Source organism: Apostichopus japonicus, chromosome 13 (genome assembly GCF_037975245.1).
Source record: "Apostichopus japonicus isolate 1M-3 chromosome 13, ASM3797524v1, whole genome shotgun sequence".
NCBI lineage: Eukaryota > Metazoa > Echinodermata > Holothuroidea > Aspidochirotida > Stichopodidae > Apostichopus > Apostichopus japonicus.
The window spans coordinates 24,388,632-24,411,198 of record NC_092573.1 but is presented as its reverse complement, the minus strand read 5'-3'; the positions used below and the strand labels follow the sequence as shown (position 1 = coordinate 24,411,198).

General features: G+C 37.8%; 1 protein-coding gene across 4 annotated transcripts in view; it reads left to right on the top strand.

The window, feature by feature from the left end:
• Positions 1-22,567, top strand: part of LOC139978621 (BDNF/NT-3 growth factors receptor-like) — a 106,918-nt gene that overhangs the window by 78,375 nt on the left and 5,976 nt on the right. For 3 of the 4 annotated variants that reach the window (XM_071988977.1, XM_071988979.1, XM_071988978.1), the window contains exons 3-9: positions 2,956-3,030; positions 5,606-5,677; positions 6,306-6,371; positions 13,524-13,672; positions 14,496-14,783; positions 16,122-16,436; positions 19,058-19,170. In XM_071988977.1, coding sequence (XP_071845078.1) covers positions 2,956-3,030; positions 5,606-5,677; positions 6,306-6,371; positions 13,524-13,672; positions 14,496-14,783; positions 16,122-16,436; positions 19,058-19,170 — 1,078 coding nt within the window. Of the gene's footprint in view, positions 1-2,955; positions 3,031-5,605; positions 5,678-6,305; positions 6,372-13,523; positions 13,673-14,495; positions 14,784-16,121; positions 16,437-19,057; positions 19,171-20,605; positions 20,686-22,567 lie in introns of all 4 variants that reach the window. The other variant, XM_071988980.1, reaches the window with a different exon arrangement.

The following is a 22,567-nucleotide window of genomic DNA, read 5'->3' as shown; positions in this document are numbered from 1 at the left end:
GATGTGCTTCTCTCCCAACATGTGGTAACAGCTTAGGTCTTTCGGTCAGTGTTGTTGACTATCACTATATAGTATATACGTTCTTAGCGTATATACGTTTCCGGTGATAACCACCTGTCACATAACCTTGTACATGACTTTATAAACCACGTGTCGGATACATATACGTCATCAGCCATACGGTCCCAGATTGATAAGGATCCATCATAAGTCAGGATGGAGTAATATGAAACACGTTTACGTATATACGCTATACTAAAATTAGACCAACGATTCGATATATAACATAGAAAGGGCCCCTACGGAGGGGGAAAAAAATGGATCATCAAATAGAGGGCAGCACGACAAAATGCAATTACATGTTGCGAAAATGGCATTAAACTTTAGCCATGTGTGACTTTCTTTGTGAACAAGATACAAGACAGCCAACGAAGGCTGAGATAAAAAAAATAAAAAAAATATATATATAATACAGAACTTCTGAAACAAATAAGTACATTTGAACCAACTTCCATGCACAACCATAGCATGATTTCGTTAATCTTTAAATGACAAAACGCAGTTCGTATGCTATAACAAAATTATAGTTGCTTTATATACAAAATATAATTAAAATCTTATAAGTAAACTACATTACCTTTCAAAACAAGTCAGCGCGACCCTTTGTAGTCTTTCCATATAGCATACTTTGCAGAGAGTCGGGACAGTGTTTTCGCCACTTCATTCCCAAACATTGAGGCTTCTTCGCTGAGCAGACAACACATTTTTATCATGGCAAGGAACATCTTTGAGTGTGTACGTGGTAGTTAACTGCTATCTGGGGTTATCGTGTCCGTTATCTGACCTCTGACCATCTAGAGTATTCATTTATACTGATGATCTGTAATATTTATCAGGAGAGAGACAATGTATAACTCTTGTGGAGGATTAGTTTTCCAAACCAATTAATATCCATAGTCAGCTAAAGGCTGTGTATTTGGTGTTACACTTGGTATAATTTCCCAATTGACTTACCACGCTACAGATAGTCCCTATACAGTTTTCGCTAGGTAACAGGTACCCCACACATGTAACATCTTAACTTATCTGTAACATTTTAGCAACATTTGGCTACTAAATCCAAATGTCCTCACTCACATATGACTACGAGTCGTTCGTTTACCCAGCTGCTCTGTTAAATCCATAAACTGTACTATACAATTATTATGTAAATCTCCCCAATTCTACCATTTAAGATACTTCCATGAAAGATCTGCATATGCAAGTTATAATGTGTTAATAGATGACATAGTCTTGCATTTCGGAAGTGTTATTCTGGTGGATTTAAACGGACTATTTTAATATGTCATGTCTATACATTTGCAAATAATATTTTGAAAAACATTTCACAGAAAATGCAGCTTAGACGTATAGCCAACCTGCCTAACTGTATTGATTAACGTTCTATTTTTGGTTTGATTTCCCATAAAAGTATGACATTAGCCTAGAATAATATCCATAATGGAGAAAATTAAGACACCGGCGAAATAAGAACTCAGTTTGGAAACTGAACATTAATCACTATATAGCTTCCTCGCGTCGTAAAATCAAGGTAATGACTATATTACACACATTGAGCCCTTAACGTGTGATTTTGTTGTGTTGATGTTACATGAACCTTGGGAACCTTTTTTCTTGTTTGCCTGTTTTTCTACTCATTTCAAGTTGTTATACTCTGAAAATGATAGAACCTATATTAAGGTATGCAAAGTATACAAGCGCACATGTACCAACAACGCAGTTTACGTATTAGGTGACTTCCTATACAGCCCAACTAAAGGAATTGCCCTTTTCAAGAAATATTTCAACGTTTTCGCGTAACTAGGTTGACTAGACAACTGACCTGCATGGTGAAGACGTCATCTGTACTTTCAAAAGTGGTTTTTTTATTTTAGTAAGTTGATACCAAATTGTCTAAGAAAGTTAATGACAACAACAAGAAGATATCAGTTGACATATACGTTTCTAAGAAAATTATACCCCGATCGAACTAGCTTTGAAGCTTGTGATCATAGATTAACCTGCAAATGCCCCAATAGACACACGCGGTGCCTCTTAATGGGCAACCTGTTGCGCCTGCGTACATTGTCTTCTATTTTTATGTGTTTATGGAAGTTCACCGCATATAGGTTACGTTCTTTCAGTGCTATATGTTAAGCAACGTGGTGTAAACATCCCTGATGGTATAATGAATGCTTCCTCACGTAGGTGATATCCATAAAACGGGGCACCCGGTTTCCCCTAAACCTTAAAACGGTGAACTGAACTTTTTTTCAGTTTAAGAGGTAATTCTTCACACTTTATCACAAGGTTGTATCATGGAGTTTCTATTATTCTAACTCCATTGTATGTATTATGTTGTAATATGTCCAGGATTTAAAAATGGAAGGAAATGATCCATTTGGGGGGGGGGGGCGAAAGTAAGCAATTAATGACGTTTCAAGTAACACTCGCATTTTTTTGTCTTCTAATCTCGATATTCTGTCCTAAAGACGTGTGCTTTATACTTGTAAAACAATGAACATATCACTGTGTTCGATGTAACATCTACGGTGTAAAATAGTATCATTGTTGACACAGTGCATGCCATGTATATGTCGTTGATTTCATCCCCCAAAGTTGTCCCAACCAAATTATAAGTTGTACCTTCACCTGTTTACCTCCACATTTACCCTCTGTCACCCTCATCGACTAAGCCAACTGTTCCAAGCGTTACATGCAGTATGTAAGGTTCCACTTCGACGGAGCTTAAAGTAAGATTTAGCCTAGAAATTGGTAAAATCGGATTAAAGAAGCATTAAAGAATCATTAAAGGTGGCCCTATACCCCTTGCTGGTTAAAGTCTATTTTAATAATGATTTTTGTAAACTCTTAATGATCTCATTTTTTTCCCCTTTATATTCTTCACATTCACAGGCATATCTCAAACCAAACAAGCCTTACGTCTATCAGTAAAAAAGATTTAGCACCGAACCGGAAGCTGACTGTCCTGTGAGTTATTATTATTATTACGATTGCGATTATTATTATTATTATGATGATGATGATGATGATGATGATGATGATGATGATGATGATGATGATGATGATGATGATGATGATGATGATGATGATGATGATGATGATGATGATGATGATGATGATGATGATGATGATGATGATGATGATGATGATGATGATGATGATGATGATGATGATGATGATGATGATGATGATGATGATGATGATGATGATGATGATGATGATGATGATGATGATTATGATGACGGTGTTGGTGACGACGATGATGATGATGATTGTGATTATTATGGTGACGGTGGTGATGATAATGGTGATGGTGGTGATGATGGTGATGGTCTTGGTCGTGGTCGTCGTGGTGATGGTGATGATGACTGTGATTATTATGGTGAAGGTGGTGATGATAATGGTGATGGTGGCGATGGTGATGGTGATAATGGGTAGCCAGCTGGAGGGGTACGTGGGTTGTCGGATACGAAACGGAGACGGCAATTAAAAACAGGAAACATAAATAAATAGCTATCATGAATATAACACTGGATAGGCTACTTGCTTTCACGCATTTTCTCAAAGCGGATGGAACACGCTTACCATTAGGCCTCTCACAGAACAGACGTCTTCAAAATATTCGTCCTAAATTCTAAATCGTAACAGAGGGTAGATTCTGTCCTTTATCACGAAATACATATCAATGAAAGCGATAATTAAACTTGAAATCCCTGACTTTTAAAATGGGGATAACATTTTGGCGTGTCCACCATAATGACTGTTTACTCTCCTTATGTATTACGCATAGCCTGTACCGGTATATACAGAGTCTTTAAATGTCACTAAACCCCTATTTGAAACCTGCAGTGTTTCATTTGATGATGCAATGTTGTTTCCTTATAGTGGTTCATGATATGAATGTGATATGCATTAGAACTATAGGCTATAAATTGCCCCGTCTTTAAAATCTAATAAAGTCATTATAGTAACAAAAAAAAAATCTTCTAATGGAATGCCTATAGAAGCTGCTATCATTAAACGGATTGAGTGAATATAAAGGCCTCTCGCTTTTGATGGTTTACCCTCGGAGCAGATTTACATTTTGGAGGGCTAAAGAGGTCAAGAAGAATAACTAGCCTAACGTATTGCATAGATATATATATGTAGAAAAGCGTCGCCGTTGAATCGTATCAAAAAACGAAGAAGAAGAAGAAGAATGAGGACAGATTGGTAGTTTAGACCAAACTAGAAATAATCTAGGGTCAATTTTCAAAGTTCCTCGTGTTGTACCTGATTTGCATAGATCTGAAGTACTCCTTTTCATCTTTGGCATTTCATTTGACCCTAATAGACGATACGTATAATGGGAGTAAGAGGGGGCCCTTTACCCCCTTCGTTTCCTATTATTTTCTCCCTTCTTTTTGACATTTTTTATCCTTCTGTCAATTGTTAATTCACTCGACATGTGAAATTTTCTATAGTCGTTTTGCAAACTTCGATGCTTCTAGTATTAGAATAACTTCTAGTTCAAATTATTGAGAGAACTAATGTAGCTCTAAAATACCATTCTTCCGGCACGCCGTGTGATTTTTATGGTTAGATATTTAGAGGTTTAGAGAATAAACGAAAGACATTTCTGTCCTCGAAAACAAAATGTTATAAATTAACTCACCATTGATAAATTATAGATTCCGTTTTACTTGTTTTTCTCACTCCCTTTTTGTAATACAATAAAACTTCATCACTAAGAATTCCTATGTGTTTGCATGACCTTTGCCTAATCATTTCCAATCCGACTCCGTGAATCCGAAACTAACCAGAAATGAAAGAAGGAAAGAACCCCCCCCCCTCCCCTCCAAAAAAAAAACCCGGCGTAACATTCTAATGGACACATCTCTGTCACCGGAGGAAACTTCCCGTTCACGTTAATAACTTTAGAGGAAGGCCATTGTAAGGGATATTCACAAACTTGCATGGAAAGAGATGTCAAACTGTCTGTTTAAGAGGCTGGATTTCCTTTTAACAATTATTTTAGTTTCAAATGATCTGACCAGGACAGATTTGTACGGATCCTAGCCCTGGTGTATAGTCTGTGTCATATGTATGTATGTATGTATATATATATATATATATTTATATATAATTATATATTTATAGATATATATATATATATATAAATGAAAATCGTAATATATATATATATATAATTATAGAAGTGTATAAAATGTTCCAAGTAGAACACGACAGAGTGCTCAATTCCGCGTTATGAAGAAGAGCGTAATGTAAATTTTGAATTTTGCAGCCAAACCTCTACTCAGAGTTTCATGCTTACTAGCAATCGTCAGGAGGTGTACTCCTCCTGACGATTGCTAGTAAGCATGAAACTCTGAGTAGAGGTTTGGCTGCAAAATTCAAAATTTATATATAATTATATATATATATATATATATATATATATATATATATATATATATATATATATATATATATATATATATATATATATATATTATATATATATATATATGATATTTATGTTAATTCATTCTTCCTTTTTCAGAAATATTACTCACACTGGCCTTCGGGAAATTAGTAGTAATACTTTTTTGAGTAGAAGAAGACTAACTGTTGTGTAAGTATATTTAGGCCCAATTCATCAATATATATTTTTGTCTGTTCTTTTCTGTTGTTGTTTCTCTAGTTCTTCCTATCGTTGATTTTAGTTGAGGGCGTAACTATTTCTTCAAGTCATTAGAATCATTGAGCGTATCCACAGAGTGTTGCCGTATGAATAAGCCATGGCAATCTTCCTTGATTAATACAACATGAGTTACACCGTAAAAAAGTATTTGTTTATATAACTTATATAAAGGGATTCCTTATCATCATTTCAGAGATATGTTTTTGAAATTCATCATTTATTGCACTGTTTTTTAGTTCGAAAATGAAAAACAAAACAAGTTAAAAATCTGAAGATACTTTTATTATATATACCCAAAGAAAAGGACGCAGTCTTTCCGACTTTGCCAACATTATATGAACACTATGGTGTCTTGCAATATTATATCTTGCATGGACCACATGCACAAAACATCGATGACTGCGTCTGACAAGGAATGAATAGCAAAGAATGGGGAGAGGGTTTGTTGTTGGGTGCTGTCAACTGGCTTTCACAAATATCATCGCCAAAGTGTGATCAGAAAATGAAGGATTACTCATGTTGGATATTGACGTTTTCCTTTCCTTTTATTTCTTCACAGCGATTTATCGTATAACAATTTAAGCGTTATTTTGTACCAACCATTTAGACCTCTCTTTAAGAAACTGTGAGTATATAACCAATTTGGCAGTAACTTTTTCACATATACTTTCTGTTTGGATGGTACCACGATCAGTTTATTGTTAAGTAGTATATGCCTTCTGTATCCATAGCAAAATTAATACGGACAGAACGTCTACATTGAAAATGTATATGAATTCTTCTATCATACGTGCATAGTATATATATATATATATATCTACAACTAATAAATGAGAAAGTATTGGCTCTTCGTCAATTTCGTCTTGGCGGGACTAACGAGGAGTAGATCGTGCTAAATTAAGTACCCGGGCAAATATGAGATAATATACGTAAGAAAAAAAAGAATAAAATTGAAACTTGGGAATAGACCAGTCGGGTGACATATTTGTCCACGGGGCTATCGACTACGACATTGTGTGTTAAGACGCTTTTACACGACACGACCAAATCGTCTGCGTTTTTTTTCTTTCTTAGACGACTTGTCATGTTCGATTTTGTTGGAACGTGTGAATGGCTTCTCCTCTTGTCGTGAGGAATTATCGTTCACGACAAAACCGTCCACGATTTCTTTTGAAATCGCGCACGACGTAATCGCAGCGTGTGAATGGAATCTTGCTCAACATCTGTCGCGCGCGACAAGATTTTGAGTTGTCGTGCAAAGTTGAGTACTGTTTCAATGGGAGTGGGTGGGGGGTAATGGGAGGGAGGGAGGGAATGGGAGGGGAAGATGATCTCCAAAGCTCATGATATTACACAGAATGATACTTATTACTAGAATCCACGTTTCATACACGCGTGCGCCTTTCGTTCTATATTTAAAGTGCCATGGGTGTCTAAAATGGTGTGAACGGAGTTAGCAAGATATTTAAATCGTTTTGATTCTCATTACTGCCTATGTCGTCACTAACACTTCATATCAGCGAGAGAAATCTTACAGAGTTGTTGGTAAAATCACTAAATGACAAACCAAAATAAATGTGGGTCAAAGAATAAAAAATAAAGAAGAAAACGTGTACATTGTGTTATATATATATATATATATATACATACATACTTGTGTATACATAGATTATATAAACACTTTATTATATATACACATAATCCATGTGTATAACAAAAGTTCTAAAATTGAAACTATTAATATTTCTCTTTCTAAACAGTTTTGATTAACTGAGAACAAAAGACTGAATTACCGCGATATTTAAATCTACTTGTCTATATCAATTTTATGACATCTGCCAAAAGTTTTCTACTTTATTGCTAGTTGTGACACGACATACATTATGAAAAGCAAGTAGTATTGTTAATACCCAAAAGTTGTGTGTTGCTTTTCAAAACAGAAATGTAAACAACTTTTTCAAGAACATTTGATTGCCACTATCGGAAGGTATACATGCTGTTGAATCCCATTGAGGCTCCCTTACCCCCTCCCCTCCCCTTCTCTCCCCCCCCCCTCTCCCACGACCCCTGCTGACTCTCATCTTACTTTCATCCGAGTTGCTGTCCGCATGTGTTGATTACCGTACAGATGGAACGTTGCAAAAATTTACATAATCGCAGCCAGTTCTTATAGCGTGGGAAGATCGCGAATGGGGCGGCTGAGCAGGAAATCGTTAATCCAAAGTCTATACATTACGATTGAACGTTCTGTTTCTCTTGTCTCACTGAACATGAAACAATACCTCAAAGACAAAATCTAAAGAGTGATGACGTAATATTTGTTCGTGACGTCATTGTTATTACCCTAGAAACATACTCCGTGGTGGTTCTTACGCCGAGACGCCAAGTCATTTCCGATTTAATTTAATGTATACATATACATATAAGTTGTATCTCAGGATTCTAGCGAGTGGGAAGCCATAAGACCCCCTCTCCTCTTTGCTCTGTTATGTCAGATATGTTTTCTCTAGAAGACATCCGACGCAGAAGTAAACTTGTGTCAATTAGGGACGGTGATAGTAATCCGGTTTCTTCGTGCAAACCAATTAATGGCTTTTTTATTACGACGAACCCTCGTTGTTGCCCAAAGCCGGAACGAGTGGGTAAGATTAATGCTACGCTTAAATGGATTTGGCAGGGATACCATAAAGTGTCGCATTGAAATTTGCCTAATACTCAACAATTATAGTGCAGAATAAACTATGGAACGCGGAAAGGGTAACTTTAATATTTGAATCTTTGCTCGAAGGTAGCGGACTTTCCCCAAAGGTAACATTTAGTGGCCTCCCTGAAGTATAAACAAGTGCGTAATGTTAAACTCATATACAGTTGAGGTTCACCGCTTCGATACGACTCTGTCAAAAGGAGACAGATGAAATCAAACTCACCAGGAGGTGATTGATGGGGCGGTTTTAGTGACTTCCTTCTCAAGTTTGCAGTAATTGCTTAAAATGTTACAGTTTCTCGGAAAAACATGATGAATTAATTGCGCAGGGAAGCTATAAGATTTGAATTTGTGATTTGATTTGGCAAATATGCTTCGTGTCATCAAAAGAATCCTAGCTTAATCTGTTGTATGTCAGGTTTGTATAAGTTGTATATATATATATATATAAATATATATATATATATATATATACATATATATATATATATATATATATATATATATATATATATATATATACACACATATACATATACATGCACTCATATCTACATCGGCGAATCAGGCGCCACGCTTTTTTAAATTCGGCATCTTTCAAAATCTTGGGTAGATCTCTGTTTGGTGGATCGATAGGTAGCGTACGATATCATCAACCTGAGTGCTTGTCTTAGAAGGGTGACCGATATCTCGTCTATTTTCGAGAGTATTGTGACGTCATGCAAACTCGTAGATCTTTTAGAGAGACAAAAAGAAACATGTAAATGACATTGCGTAGGATTCGAATATGAAAATAAGTAGTAAATCCATAATATAGATTTTTCAAGCTTGCACCTCAAGTGGACCAAGCAAATTCTTTTACCTTTCTCGGGGCGTTTCTTTCGATCAATCATTGTGCTCTTCACCCCGTAAATGGGTACTTCTGCGATGTGCACTTTACCAGAGGCGTTCGCTCGATTTCCCTTTTCTTTTCTCTTTTTTTCTTTTCTTTTTGTCGAGAAATTGCTAAGAAAAGATGTATGGATGACTTTTTGACCGTAAAGGAAACGCATTGACATAAAAATCTGCGTAAATCAACTGCTGGGTGACCGGTAGTATATCTGTTACTATAGTAACAGATACAACAGACCATATATGAGATATCGTATCCATGTCGGTATAACACAAAAAACTGGATAATTTGAGCTTGCCATTTTAATCATGGATTCGAACACTTCCTTTTAGTAAAAACATGGGTTTTCCCATATAATATTTATCACGCGTGTTGCGCAGCCAATTTTCATAGTGCGACACATTCGGTGTTGTTCTGTACACCCTTTCAAATCCTTTCGAGTAGATTTTTTATACAATATTCCAATGTATTCATAAAGTTCTCCCTTAGTGTGAACTAACGGTTGAGCGCATTCAGTACCTAAGTTAAAAGGGCAGAAATTATGCTATATAGTTGGGTTTCGGCAATTCCATTACGTAAATGGTAAAAAGAAAAGAAAACAGCAAGCAAACCTTAGGATAAGAATGTCAGTAAAACTGGATATACAATGGATTTAGTGTGAGCAACTAGTATCATTATTCAGATGATAGACCTATAAGGTTCCACCCCAGGCTCCCCAAACACACTGACTCACATTAACATTAACATTAACACGCACGAACACACGCACACACGGTAACCGAACTCCTCTCCCCCAAGATACGTTCATACTATTCACACATCGTTAATGGATAAAAAATATATAAATAAAATTGCCATACACCAATGTTGGCGCATTGCAATTACATACTAAATTACACTATTTTTAAGTATTTGTATTGGTTAACTACCTCTGTTTGCGTTCAGTCGGAAATTCAAAATGTAGCTGACAATGTTAAAAATAAACAGTCAAATCGTCCATATATAAGAAATATATGGTACTTGTTTCACCAGAGGAATGTAAATTGCGGGTGTGCGTGGGAGGGGGGGGGGGGCAGTTAAGGATCCTAGTCTATTCTAAATTCTTCGTTGGTCAATAAAATCGAACAGATCTAACGTCTCCCATTATCAACACATATAGTCTAAATGAAAGCTGCAAACGAAACGTGCCAAAAAAAACACTAAAGGGGGATGACGTGTATTTGATTTTATTGGTGTTTCTTCATTGTGCAGAATTGGGAACGTCTCCACCCCCTACTCAACTCCACCCATCACCCACCCCCCCCCCCCGCCCTCCATCCGTCCACACTCAACTGCTTGCTCACCAGCCCTATATATCGTTCGTAACATTTCTGTACATACTGCCATATTAATTCTCTTCAAATGCGAGCACTCGCTGTTTTCGCCCACGCGAACAGTTCATATAGCGGCAAGGCCTTCTCCTCCGTCTGACGGTTATACAGACGCCGTTCAATAAATCGGTCAAGCGGAACACTACCCCGTAAATATACCATGGAATGAACTATCGTATGGTTTCATTAGTAAACTATGTGATCGGGTGGAAAATATCCTGCAACACTTGACAGATTTCCTTAGTTCTGCTTTCCCCACAGCTTGAACTTTTGGGGCCTCCTGATAGCCAATGTGAATGGACTTGTTTACGTTTAAATGTGTCAGGATTCTCTCGCCTGAATGGAAAATATACCAACAGAGTATAGACTCCACAAGAAAAGACAAACTATGAAGGAAAACAAGTTGTTTCAAATACCAGAGATAATTTCGATTCGGATTGAACGGAAATAAAACCAGTCCTAAAAAAAGCAATGGAGAATGTTCCATAGCTGGATACCACTGAGAGGGGTGGGGGGAGGGGGTGATCAGGAGGAGAATCAAAACCTGATCCACCATTTTGCCTATTATCAATCTTATTTTCATAATAAATCGTGAGTGAACATTTGTCTAGATTCAAATGTGTACACAATTTCTCTTTACGGCCCCCTAAAAAAAAGCTTCAAATCTGAGATTACTGTTGTTATACCACTTAATGAAAAGGAGAGATAAAAATAGCACCGTTGACGTCATTTCAATCCTGAGTTTTAATGAAAAGAAGGTTTGGTTTCACAAAAGTGATTTTGGAGACCTTACGATCCGTATATACTTTCTTGTGCAACAGTCATTACTACACCCCGATGGCAATTACCTGATATGGATTTATAAATACGAATTAAAGAAAGTCTGTTTATGCAAAGCATTACACCCCCCCCCCAAAAAAAAGAAATACTGCATAGCCATTGGTTTGGCATAAATCACTATGTGACGGCCATGTCAGTCGTAAGTTTAAACGAGATTTATTTTTAATTTATCAGAACAGAACGTCAAATTTCATAATCGTCGTGACCCAGTAAAAGTTGAGCAAGTCGTTCTACGTCTTATAGATCATGCCCTTTAGAATTGACGTCATGATTTTGAACAGCTATAAAGCTAATCATGTATAGGCTTTGCCGATTTTCCAACGGGTAACAATTAGGGTAATGGATTCTCGTACTCGTTTTTAGACAAATTTGAGGAAATAATTATAAACTTTATCATAATTTATAAGATCGGGATTTCCAATGAATTCGGCTAGGTATGTTTTGTCTCCTTCTCCCAAACCCCTCCTCCCACGCCCTCCAAATTTTCCATCTTCATATATAGCTCGATGCAACAACAACAACAACAAAAAACAAAAAAAGGATTGCTGGTCATTTTACTTATGGCAACAACTTTCTTAATTTAAACATGTAGTCCCTTTGCCATTACTGAATACTTCCTAGTTCGTCGTCTCACTTTCAAAGATTTTGCCAAGGCTTCGTTGACTGCCCTCTCGATAGCTGTCTCTCATCACCCCCGCCCTCCCCACCCCCCTTCCCCTCTCTCTCACTCTCTAGTTAACGTCCACATTGCTGCTCTCGATTTGTTTGTCCTGCTCACTTCCAGTACACACCCGAAGCCTTACAAGTTTGACTTGTTTACGGCCATGCCAAATCTGCATCTTTTCAATCAACTTCCGGTGATGGGTAGCAGTTTCACGATAATGGCGCTTAAAAGGTTTCAACTGATTTCGGTTGTCGTAGAAATTACTAAGTCTTTACAGCCACTTCGACGACATGTCCGATCCAGAACAGTAAACGTGATATTTAGCAAAACTCATAGAGGATGCTATAAAAATAAAAAAAATCTGAACCTTTCTTGCTTCTGTGGTTGCACTGAGAGAGAGATAGTTGTTCCTCCTTAGGCCTACTCATCAATCTTACTCTACTACTGACACAACGTTTTAAGATCCATTCGGGTTAAAATTGCCCAGTGGCACTCTAGATAAATAATTGATGAATCTGGAGGGGATTGTTTCCACCTCTTTTTTGATATAGTCTCTCTCGCCTTTTTAACAGAGTAATTGATAAATTGTTAGGTTGAAGCACTAAATTGCATAGCGTTGGCACTCGCGAGGACTGCGCTGACCGACTCGCACTCAAGCCTCAAAACTGGAGGATTTACGAGCAGAAAAGACGAAACAGAGCGAATATGGGCCTAACCACGTATACTTTCCCAACCAAAATGCTCATCCACCGCCTCCCCACCCACCCCCCCCCCCCCCACATGGCAGACGGAATGACACAACAGCAAATCTTAGTGTACAGTACATAAATATAACACATGTATGTAATACCGAACCAATATTATTTCAAAAGTTGCAAAAAGTAGGCCTATGGCACTATTTTGCATCTAAGCACCCCTCAAATTTACCCAAATTCCCAATGCCAGGGGACCCACCCCCCCAAGGTAATTTCACCCCATGGTAGCAAATACACGTAGGGATGGAACCGGTGGGGTGGGTGATTGATGTGGGGATGGGGGGTGGGAAGTTATGTAGAAGTTCAAGGTCAACATAATGTCAGATATTCTCAAAATTCTTCAGCTTAATCTATATATGCTTACCAAGTTAAGCCTATATATACATATAGGCCTTATATGTATATATGCCTATGTGTGGCCGAATCTACTACTATGAGTGGGAAAAGAATAAAATGCCTTATAAGTAATATTTGATGAAGCATTTACAACCGTGAAATACATAATTTCGTATTGTAATATTATTCCGATATGTTTTCTCCTTCTAATTACAGAACACTTAACGTAACAGGTAATCCCCTTTGCTGTTACGACTGCCGGAACAAGTGGCTTATTAGCTATTTGCCAGACAATGACAGTCTCAGATGTAAACCGCCGATAGGCGATAAGTTGGAAAAATTACAAGCAGATGAACAGAGGTGTTGTAAGTATCAGGGGTACACCCATGTCAAGCACTACAGGTATCACACCACAGTTAATTGCTCACATTGACTTACACACTAAACTCGTCACTTTCCAAGGTCGACAAAGCATAGATAGAAGTTTGCAACTGACATGTCCTACCCACCATATGATAGCTGATGGCTTGGGCTATCATAAAACTCAACTTTTGCCACCATGACCGTTTAGATTTTGAGCTTGAAGAGCTCAAAATTTATCATAGTGCTCCCGAACCCATCTGCCATGGAGCTGTCGCTGCGGAAACTTCTTGTTTCACCCAAGATTTTCTAAAAATATCTCAAGTCACCTTCAATCCTGCAGATTTTAGACCATCAGTGGTATTTTTCATCCTCTTCAACATCCAAGCATCAAAAAGAATAGTGATGACTCCAAAAAATACCAAAAACTCAATACAGTAGGTCAGTTTAGGGCTATTTTCCGACGGTTAACCTTTCAGGCGGACATGCACTGCTCTAATTGTGGTGTGATACCTTCATAAACAATTCAAGTTCATGCACTCCAAGTTCGTGTCATTTCGTCATTCCTCGTTTTGTTCAGAATTGCGAAGGGGGGGGGGGGTGAGGGAGTGGAGAGGGGGTGGAGGAAGGGTATATCAATATTTCCATTGGTAACAGAAATGATAGAGTCGATGTTTCTTATATTATTGCCTAGTTTAGTGAGAAGATGATGCCACGAAAATGCTCCTTTTCCATGGTAACGTTATGCCGAAATTTACCCCTATATTTATCCCTATATGTGACAACTTCATTGTTTATTTTTTTTATCATACTTTATGATACTTACAGTGAAACCGCAATTATATGGAACGGTCGATGGCGCCCCTTTGGAGAAAATTGTTGCTCGTAATAATGGATCAGCCGTGGAATTGAAGTGCGGTTTAATCAAACCGATGGAAAACGTCACTATAACATGGTCTACCAGTAATCTCCGGTCACACTTTACGGTGAAGAATTATATGAACAGTTCGATCCTATCCATCTCTACACTCAGTTACCGGGACACCGGCAAAATCACGTGTTATGCTGACACCGGAAAAACCGTCGCCTGGTTATCGTTTGAGGTTCAAGTCAGTCGTAAGTCAAATAATGAATAAAACATACTACTAAAGGAAACTAAGGCACAAATTCCCTTTAAACTAGGTTTTGCAATTTTTGTTTTTAGCCTGAAATGGAGTTTATGGGAAGGTAGGGTTGCTTGATGGGAAAGTTAAGCAAGTAAAAATGGGCATTGGAGTGAGGGTAACTAATTCCATCCATAACATCATAACCCGTTTGATCGCAAAGCTTGATCCTGTAGAGAGATAGACACGGAGAGTCATTTATTTATGTACATTTCTGCATCTTCTTACAATTCATCCCCTTCTGTTTGTAGTAGAAAATAAGGATTGTCCCCATGGAACGCCAAACTGATTACAAATAGCATTGTTGTTCTAGAAATGATGTCTATGACTAAAAAGATAGTACAATGCATAATGAAATCATAAAGTGTTAGTATACCCTCAGGCACTACATCTAGGTTGGAGCAACAATCACCGTTATAAACATTAACACAATATGAACTCTGAGCCATAGGACAAGGCGTTTACACACATAGTTGGTGGTACTTGAACTACCTGACATAGCCTATACTAGTTGTACAGGAGTTGATCCTTGCCTCAAATCAGACATGAAAAGCATTCAACAGAAACATTAATCAAAGTACATATTCCTTATATACCCACTCTTTAAACACTCCATGAACACATATAGTGGAATAGCCAGGAAATGGACAAGGGTAATATGCACCCCCACCCCTCACCCTTCAAAGGACTTTTCTGGTAGGACGTCAATGCAAAGTCGTTTACAATTGCAAAAGTGATGAAAATAGTAGCACCATTTCGCATCTAAGCCCCCGTTACCAAAACAAAAAATTCTCAAGGGAGGGCAGATAGGGGGGGGGGGGGGGGTAATGACAGGGTAGAGCCTATGCTGTAACTAAAAGTCATATCGTTGTGAGCCTTAATAAAAATTAAATTCTGTGACTCTTCAAAAATATGAACAAAAATCCACACCCCCCCCCCCTCCCTTCTTACAGCTTATAGATAATGAGAACTATGTCTAATTTTTGCAGCACTTTTCCAGTGAAATACCATAGGTATGCCTGTGATATATGCATGTCAGGTATAGGCATGCTCCTTGCTTATAACATCCTGTTTTCAAACGGCAGAGAGATTGACGTTCGTTTGTAGTGCTCTAACACAGTGGACCCAATACCCATGGGACGCCAAAACAGTCAAGAAAAATGCAAAGAAGATCAGTATAAAATATCACCACATGTTTATGAGTGTTATTTGTTTTGTTTTTAATATTAATGAACACGTGACATTGATTCATCCTTTCTCTTTGTTTTTTCTCTTTCACTTTCTCCAACAGTTAAACCCATCATGTTGAATTTTACGGAGCCATTCCGGGATTATTTTTACCCTTGTATGTACTTCGACTTTATTGCCTTCCCTTTACCTGACATTGATAGCATTGAACTTTTCTTCAACAATGAAGCTCGGGTAAACCATTCCTTTGTTAAGATACAATATTTCCGAGACGAGACAGTCGAACCATGGAGTGGTCCAGGTTGTGTGTCCTTTTCCGCCCCCACTTTCAAATCTAACGGAAACTACACACTAGTTGTCTCCAACTCTTTAGGCAAAGATAGCATGTCAGCTGTGGCCCACTTCCAGGATTCCCCAGGTGAGTCTTTATTTCAATTTAACTTGATCATGCATATTTAAATCTGTAATGAATATATATATCATTATCATGAAAAGAAAAAAACTGAGACAAGCAAAAAGCGAAGGATAAAACCCATTCCTGTCTCAGATGCCGCATTCCTCTCCTAATATTTACTAATATTAAGCTAAAATTAATTATTTCAACCCATATTTTTTCACCTTTTGAGGGAAATGTTTGTCTGTTTTCGGAAACTATTCTGTTTTACACATTTGATAAAAATGATTTACAGCTGTGACCAACGATATGAAAAAAGGAAAGGAAAAAAACCTAGTACTAAGTTACAACGTTAGGAACTCATTTTTAGCAAAAGGGAGTATATTTTGCTGGAAATTTTCCATATTTAAGACTCAGAATCAATTAATGTAAAAACGAGCCCCGGGATAGTATCAGACAGGTTAAGATATGAATATTGACTTCCATAAAGAAGTTTTTGTCTTTCTCTTATTAATTAATTCTGTTTTATAATATGATTATATATAATGCCCCTCTCGTGATTCCCATCAAATATTTTTAGCAAATTGAGTAGGAAACGAGCTAAAGGGCGTTGAAGGGAAACTTTTAATGATCTATTTTTCTAAATAATTTGTTTCATGATTAAGTTACGTATATGATCCCATTAATTTATCAATATTTATAACGAAGAGGCCTAAAATAACTTTTTTTGTATGTACTCTCATTTTGAAGTTGCATTGAGCATAACAATGATCTAATGGAACGGTCCAATGTTGCTGTTTCCAAATTACATTGCAATGTTTCACCATCGTCACTTATATATATTTTTCTATATAACTTGGAAGCGGTTCTCTCAAATTTCAATTTATCTGCTTTTGATAGTGTCATCACAACAATTTTGCAATATTAATTCTTAAGTGACATGTCATATCTTTTGAAGATCGAGTCGAGTCATTACATGTAATTTTACTGACTCGAGTCGATTCTATTCATCGACTCTATTCATCGACTCTTTTCATCGACTCGAGTCGGACTCTGTTCATCGACTCGAGTCGACTCTATTAATCGATTCAAGTCGACTCTATTCATCGATTCAAGTCGACTCTATTCATCGACTCGCGTCGACTCTAGTCTACGACTCGAGACGACTCTATTCATCGACTCGAGTCGACTCTATTCATCGATTCGAGTCGACACTATTCATCGAGTCGAGTCGACTCTATTCATCGACTCAAGTCGACTCTATTCATCGACTCGAGTCGACTCTATTCATCGACTCAAGTCGACTCTATTCATCGATTCAAGTCGACTCTATTCATCGACTCGAGTCGGACTCTAGTCTTCGACTCGAGTCGACTCTATTCATCGACTCGATTCGACCCTATTCATCGACTTGAGTCGACTCTTATCATTGACTCGAGTCGACTTTATTCATCGACTCGAGTCGACTCTATTCATCGACTCGAGTCGACTCTAATCATCGACTCGATTCGACTCTATTCATCGACTCGAGTCGACTCTATTCATCGACTCGAGTCGACTCTAATCCTCGAGTCGGACTCTATTCATCGACTCGAGTCGACTCTATTCATCGACTCGGGTCGACTCCATTCATCGACTCGAGTCGACTCTATTCATCGACTCGAGTCGACTCCATTCATCGACTCGAGTCGGACTCTAGTCTTCGACTCGAGTCGACTCTATTCATCGACTCGAGTCGGACTCTAGTCTTCGACTCGAGTCGACTCTATTCATCGACTCGAGTCGGACTCTAGTCTTTGACTCGACTTATCAAGTCCAATCTAGTCGTTGCCTCGACTGGGGTCTACTTTTCGAGTCCAGTCTAGTCATCGACTCTAGTCACCGTCTTATCTCTATGGAGTTAAAATTTAACAAACTTTTTTTTGAAAATTGAACGACTTGAATCCTGTTAAGTAAGCATTTTAACACATAACGTCTCTCATCAGTACTAATCTCTATGAATAAGATTTAATTACAAGATGAATATTTGAATTGGTTACAAGAAGATGTGTTTATGCATTTTTGAAAGCCAAGTTTTGTGACTTTATTTTTGCATAGTTTTCTGCAGGCAAACATTGACAACCCATGTCGCTTTACTAACGCTTATACTAACACAGTAATGAATGGATTGCAAAATGTTGGTAAGGGAGCCATCTTCTACCGTGAAGTTTCTCACGTGATGTAAACTGCATTATTCCCGGATGTTAAATCATCAATATGAATATTCATATCCAAGGCCAAACAGCGGGCTTGTTTGCACGCGTTCAACTTACTAAAAACAATGGTTTTGCCAACCATTGTAATTATACAATAGAAACTACGATTTCTCTATCAGCCATCCACGTGACCCCGTCCACACCCCTTTACCAACTTGTAAAAAGGGAAAAGAGAACAAGAATTAGAAGAAAATTCTTTACGATTTTCTTTTTCGAGTTTCCAACTATCATTTTGCAATGCTTTTTAACCGGCTGCGCAAATCCAGAAAACTAACCATATTACTAACAAATGTTAAAGTTTTTCCTGGTCGCACTGCAGCAGCTTTGAATGACGTCATTCGTATAAGCATGCATATGCATATCCACTAACAACTACTAATCATATATTAGGACCCAATTTTCCCGACCCAATGGGAGAAACGGGGATGGCAACTAAACAAGAAACAATCATCGACATTGACAGGCAGGCTACGCAAAATGAACCTAAGCATACGTCCCCAATTGTAAGTATTCGATAGTCAAAGACATGGTATGTCCCCCGACTTATAAATGGAATCACCCTCGATCCTCTTGACGTTGTGGCTTTGCTATTAACTCCTTTAAAAAGTTCTATGTTTGTGTATTTCAGTCCAGCTTGACGTTTTTTCTCGTTGTGCTGGTTGTTTTTCGTTACCTGTGATGTCACAGGGATATTGCTTATATGTACTAATTGCATGTAGTGATGTGCTCAAATTATATCGAAAATTATCATTTGCTGATAAAGTTGAATTTAATCGAAGAAAAAAAAAAATGAATACCGCTTTTGTAGCCAAAGTTGCTCTCCTCTGCACGAACTTTATAATGAGGCAACATATACCTAAAGTCAAAGAACTGGTTCCACGATAATTTTGCCTGGTACAAAATGTCGTTGACGGAATCGATTGTAATATTGGCAAAATTAATTCGATATAATTTCAGGCAATCATTGCTACTTGTATGCATGTTACATGTTGTGTGTAGTTAAGCTTCAACAAGTTCAGACTATACGTTTCGCACACAAGAACGAATCGTCAGCGTATGATGACGTTTCGCTCTATCATCCAATCAAAACAACGCCGCTACGACCAACCGTGTCTCGTTTGCTTTATCGATTTCTTCCATTGTTGAACAGCTCAATCCGAGGTGAAAATGCCCAAATTAAATTATTTTCTCTCCAATATGATGAATATTTGCTCCTTAATTCGATATAGTTTTGGTTTTCCTGTAGGGGGTGGGGGAAGAGGGTTCAATCTGGGGAGGGGGAAACCCCATTTCTTCGAGGGCGACGGGCATGTGCAGTTAATATGATTTGATTTGAGGGGCAAACCACAAAGTAACATCCAAACTTTCCAACAAACTAGATCCCCTCAGCTTTCCGTATCACAAAATTATTTGAAAGTGTCGCAAAAAGGGACAATAATGGTTAATTTTTTTTTGGCCCTAACTTGACAGGAGCGGGACAATTCCCCACCCCACCCCTCTCAAAAACAGAGAAACAAAAACTAGAGGGCACGTTCTAATTATATACGAAATGGGGTAGGCTTGATTTTTCTTTGGTCAAAGGAGGCACTTTTTATGTAAGGGAAGGGACACTGGTTGAGCTTTTTCACAAAACATGGGAAATGCGTCCCCTGTAAACCCCACACAGCCCCTTCGCCCCTATTTGAGGGGAAATTGATAAATAGTTTGAACTTGTAGTAGCTATATTGCTAACAATTGTCTCTATTGTGCATAACCTGTATAAATGGTGCTCTTTATTTGTCATAACTGTCATCCCCGGTTCGCTATTTGTGATTCTGTTAAGTGCATCCTACTCACATGCATGCTAAAGGATGCGGGGTTTTTCTCTATCTAAAAGCATGAATTGCACTTTAGATACACTATTTGTTATTTATTGATTACTTCTCTTCCCTGCGAAAGACCCAAATCCATGGCAAAATTCACTTTCCATTGATAGTCTGGGCGGTGTTCCCGAAAAGCAACCGGAATTCCCAGTGTACGTAAGTATATATGCTGGATTGTTTTATATAGTTTACGTAAGTATATGTTGAATGTTATTGTACGGACTGCTATAGCCTATACTTTCTGATGAGAACTGTTGCTATGGTTACCGCAAAACTCTCTGCAAGTAGCATGAAAAACGATGATGCAATTTGAAAAATGATCGCAACATGAAATGTTAACTTTTCAACCCATTTTCATGTATTAGAGGCGTTCCAAATGGCGTGACGGTAATATGCTCACCATTTGTCAGGATGTACAGACTTCATAGTATATACTTATGTATAGTATTCTTATCGATATCCAAATCGAAACAAATTCGCACCGCCCCTCCCCCCCCCAATCACCACACCTCCCCCCCCCCCAACACACACGAACGTATTATCACATTTTCCAAACTTGTCTTTATATCTTCATTAGTTTGGGCTGTCTTTCTTCTCACAGAATGTACACCTTTATTGGCCATTTCGCTAAGTAGAAAATATTAATAAGATTTTCGTATTTTGAGAGGGGGGCGGTGGGCTTGGTGTGCCGCATTATATTAAAATGATTTAATGTTTTAATCTCACCATTAAGTGGCCTTCAGTTTTCCATAGGTTGGTGACCAGTTATAGTGGTTGCAAGTGAGAAGCAAGATTCGATCACAGGAAGTCATATCCATTGCGATAAATTATTTGACTATAGCTAATGTAATGATAGGATATAATAGGCGATAAACTTGGCTGGACACTTGGCTACATAGGCTATAGCTGTTGTATGTATAAGCTGATAAGTCTTGAACATGAAGATGATGTTATGAAAAGCCTCCTTTGTTTATATAAACTTCGAATGTATGCCGAACCCCCTTGTTATTATTCGGGGATTTTAAGACTCCAATGATGGGGTGGGCGGGTGGGGTGGTGGTGGGGGTCTGACGACTCCCACCTCCTCCATTGTCAATCAGGCAGCAGGCGTAAGACACTCAGTCGGGGATAAATCGCTGTAAGTTGGTGCAATTTCTATATTCAGTCCGGGAAGAATAAGATCATTTTTCCGGCCCCAGAATGCCTTTCCATAAAAGGTTCATGCCCTGACCTAAATCAGTCGCGGGGATTCAGAATTTCCCCTCCATTACCTTTGAAACCCTGTGCACGTCATGCATCAAAATGATAAACAAGTATCAATACTTATCGACGTAATTTCAGTCGTTATTTGTCTAAATTCTGTTCGAAATCAGAACTACATCTTTTCGACGTATTTAAGAAAGATCTTTCTCACTTTCTTGGACGGTAATACAAGTGAATTCTAGTTGACTTAATCAGCAAGCTTGAACATATTAATATTGTTCGTTTCGTTTCGATCGCGTGGAAAGGTTTGTTTTTATTATAAAAACCGGCGTATTAGTGACCTTGACATTTTCACATACTCGAACGTTCTTTCACCATGAAATTCTTCCTTTGAGATGCAATACGTTACCATAACTACATTAATTACGTACACGTTCTCCAAGTGTGGTGAACACAAATAAGGAAATTGTACACACCCACTAAACGTGATTACGACAGGAACATTATTATTGAACATTCTTTTCCCTTTTCCCTCCACGCAGAATAGCTGAATGTGCCTACAGGGTATGCACATGATAATACATGAAATGAGAAAAACAGTCACGATCATAATTTATTGATATAAAATATTTCAGTTCGTGATAACAGGAAACAATCTTGCTTATTTCATGGACTACACGTCGAACTTAAACAACTTTAACCCAAAACAATCGCGATTTTTGTGCCGCGCGCATGAATGTTTCATGTTTCATAGATTCGTGTTCTATAAAATTAGATGGTTATTAAAGTAACATTATAGTTTTTTTCATTGAATAAGATAATACTGATCAAAATA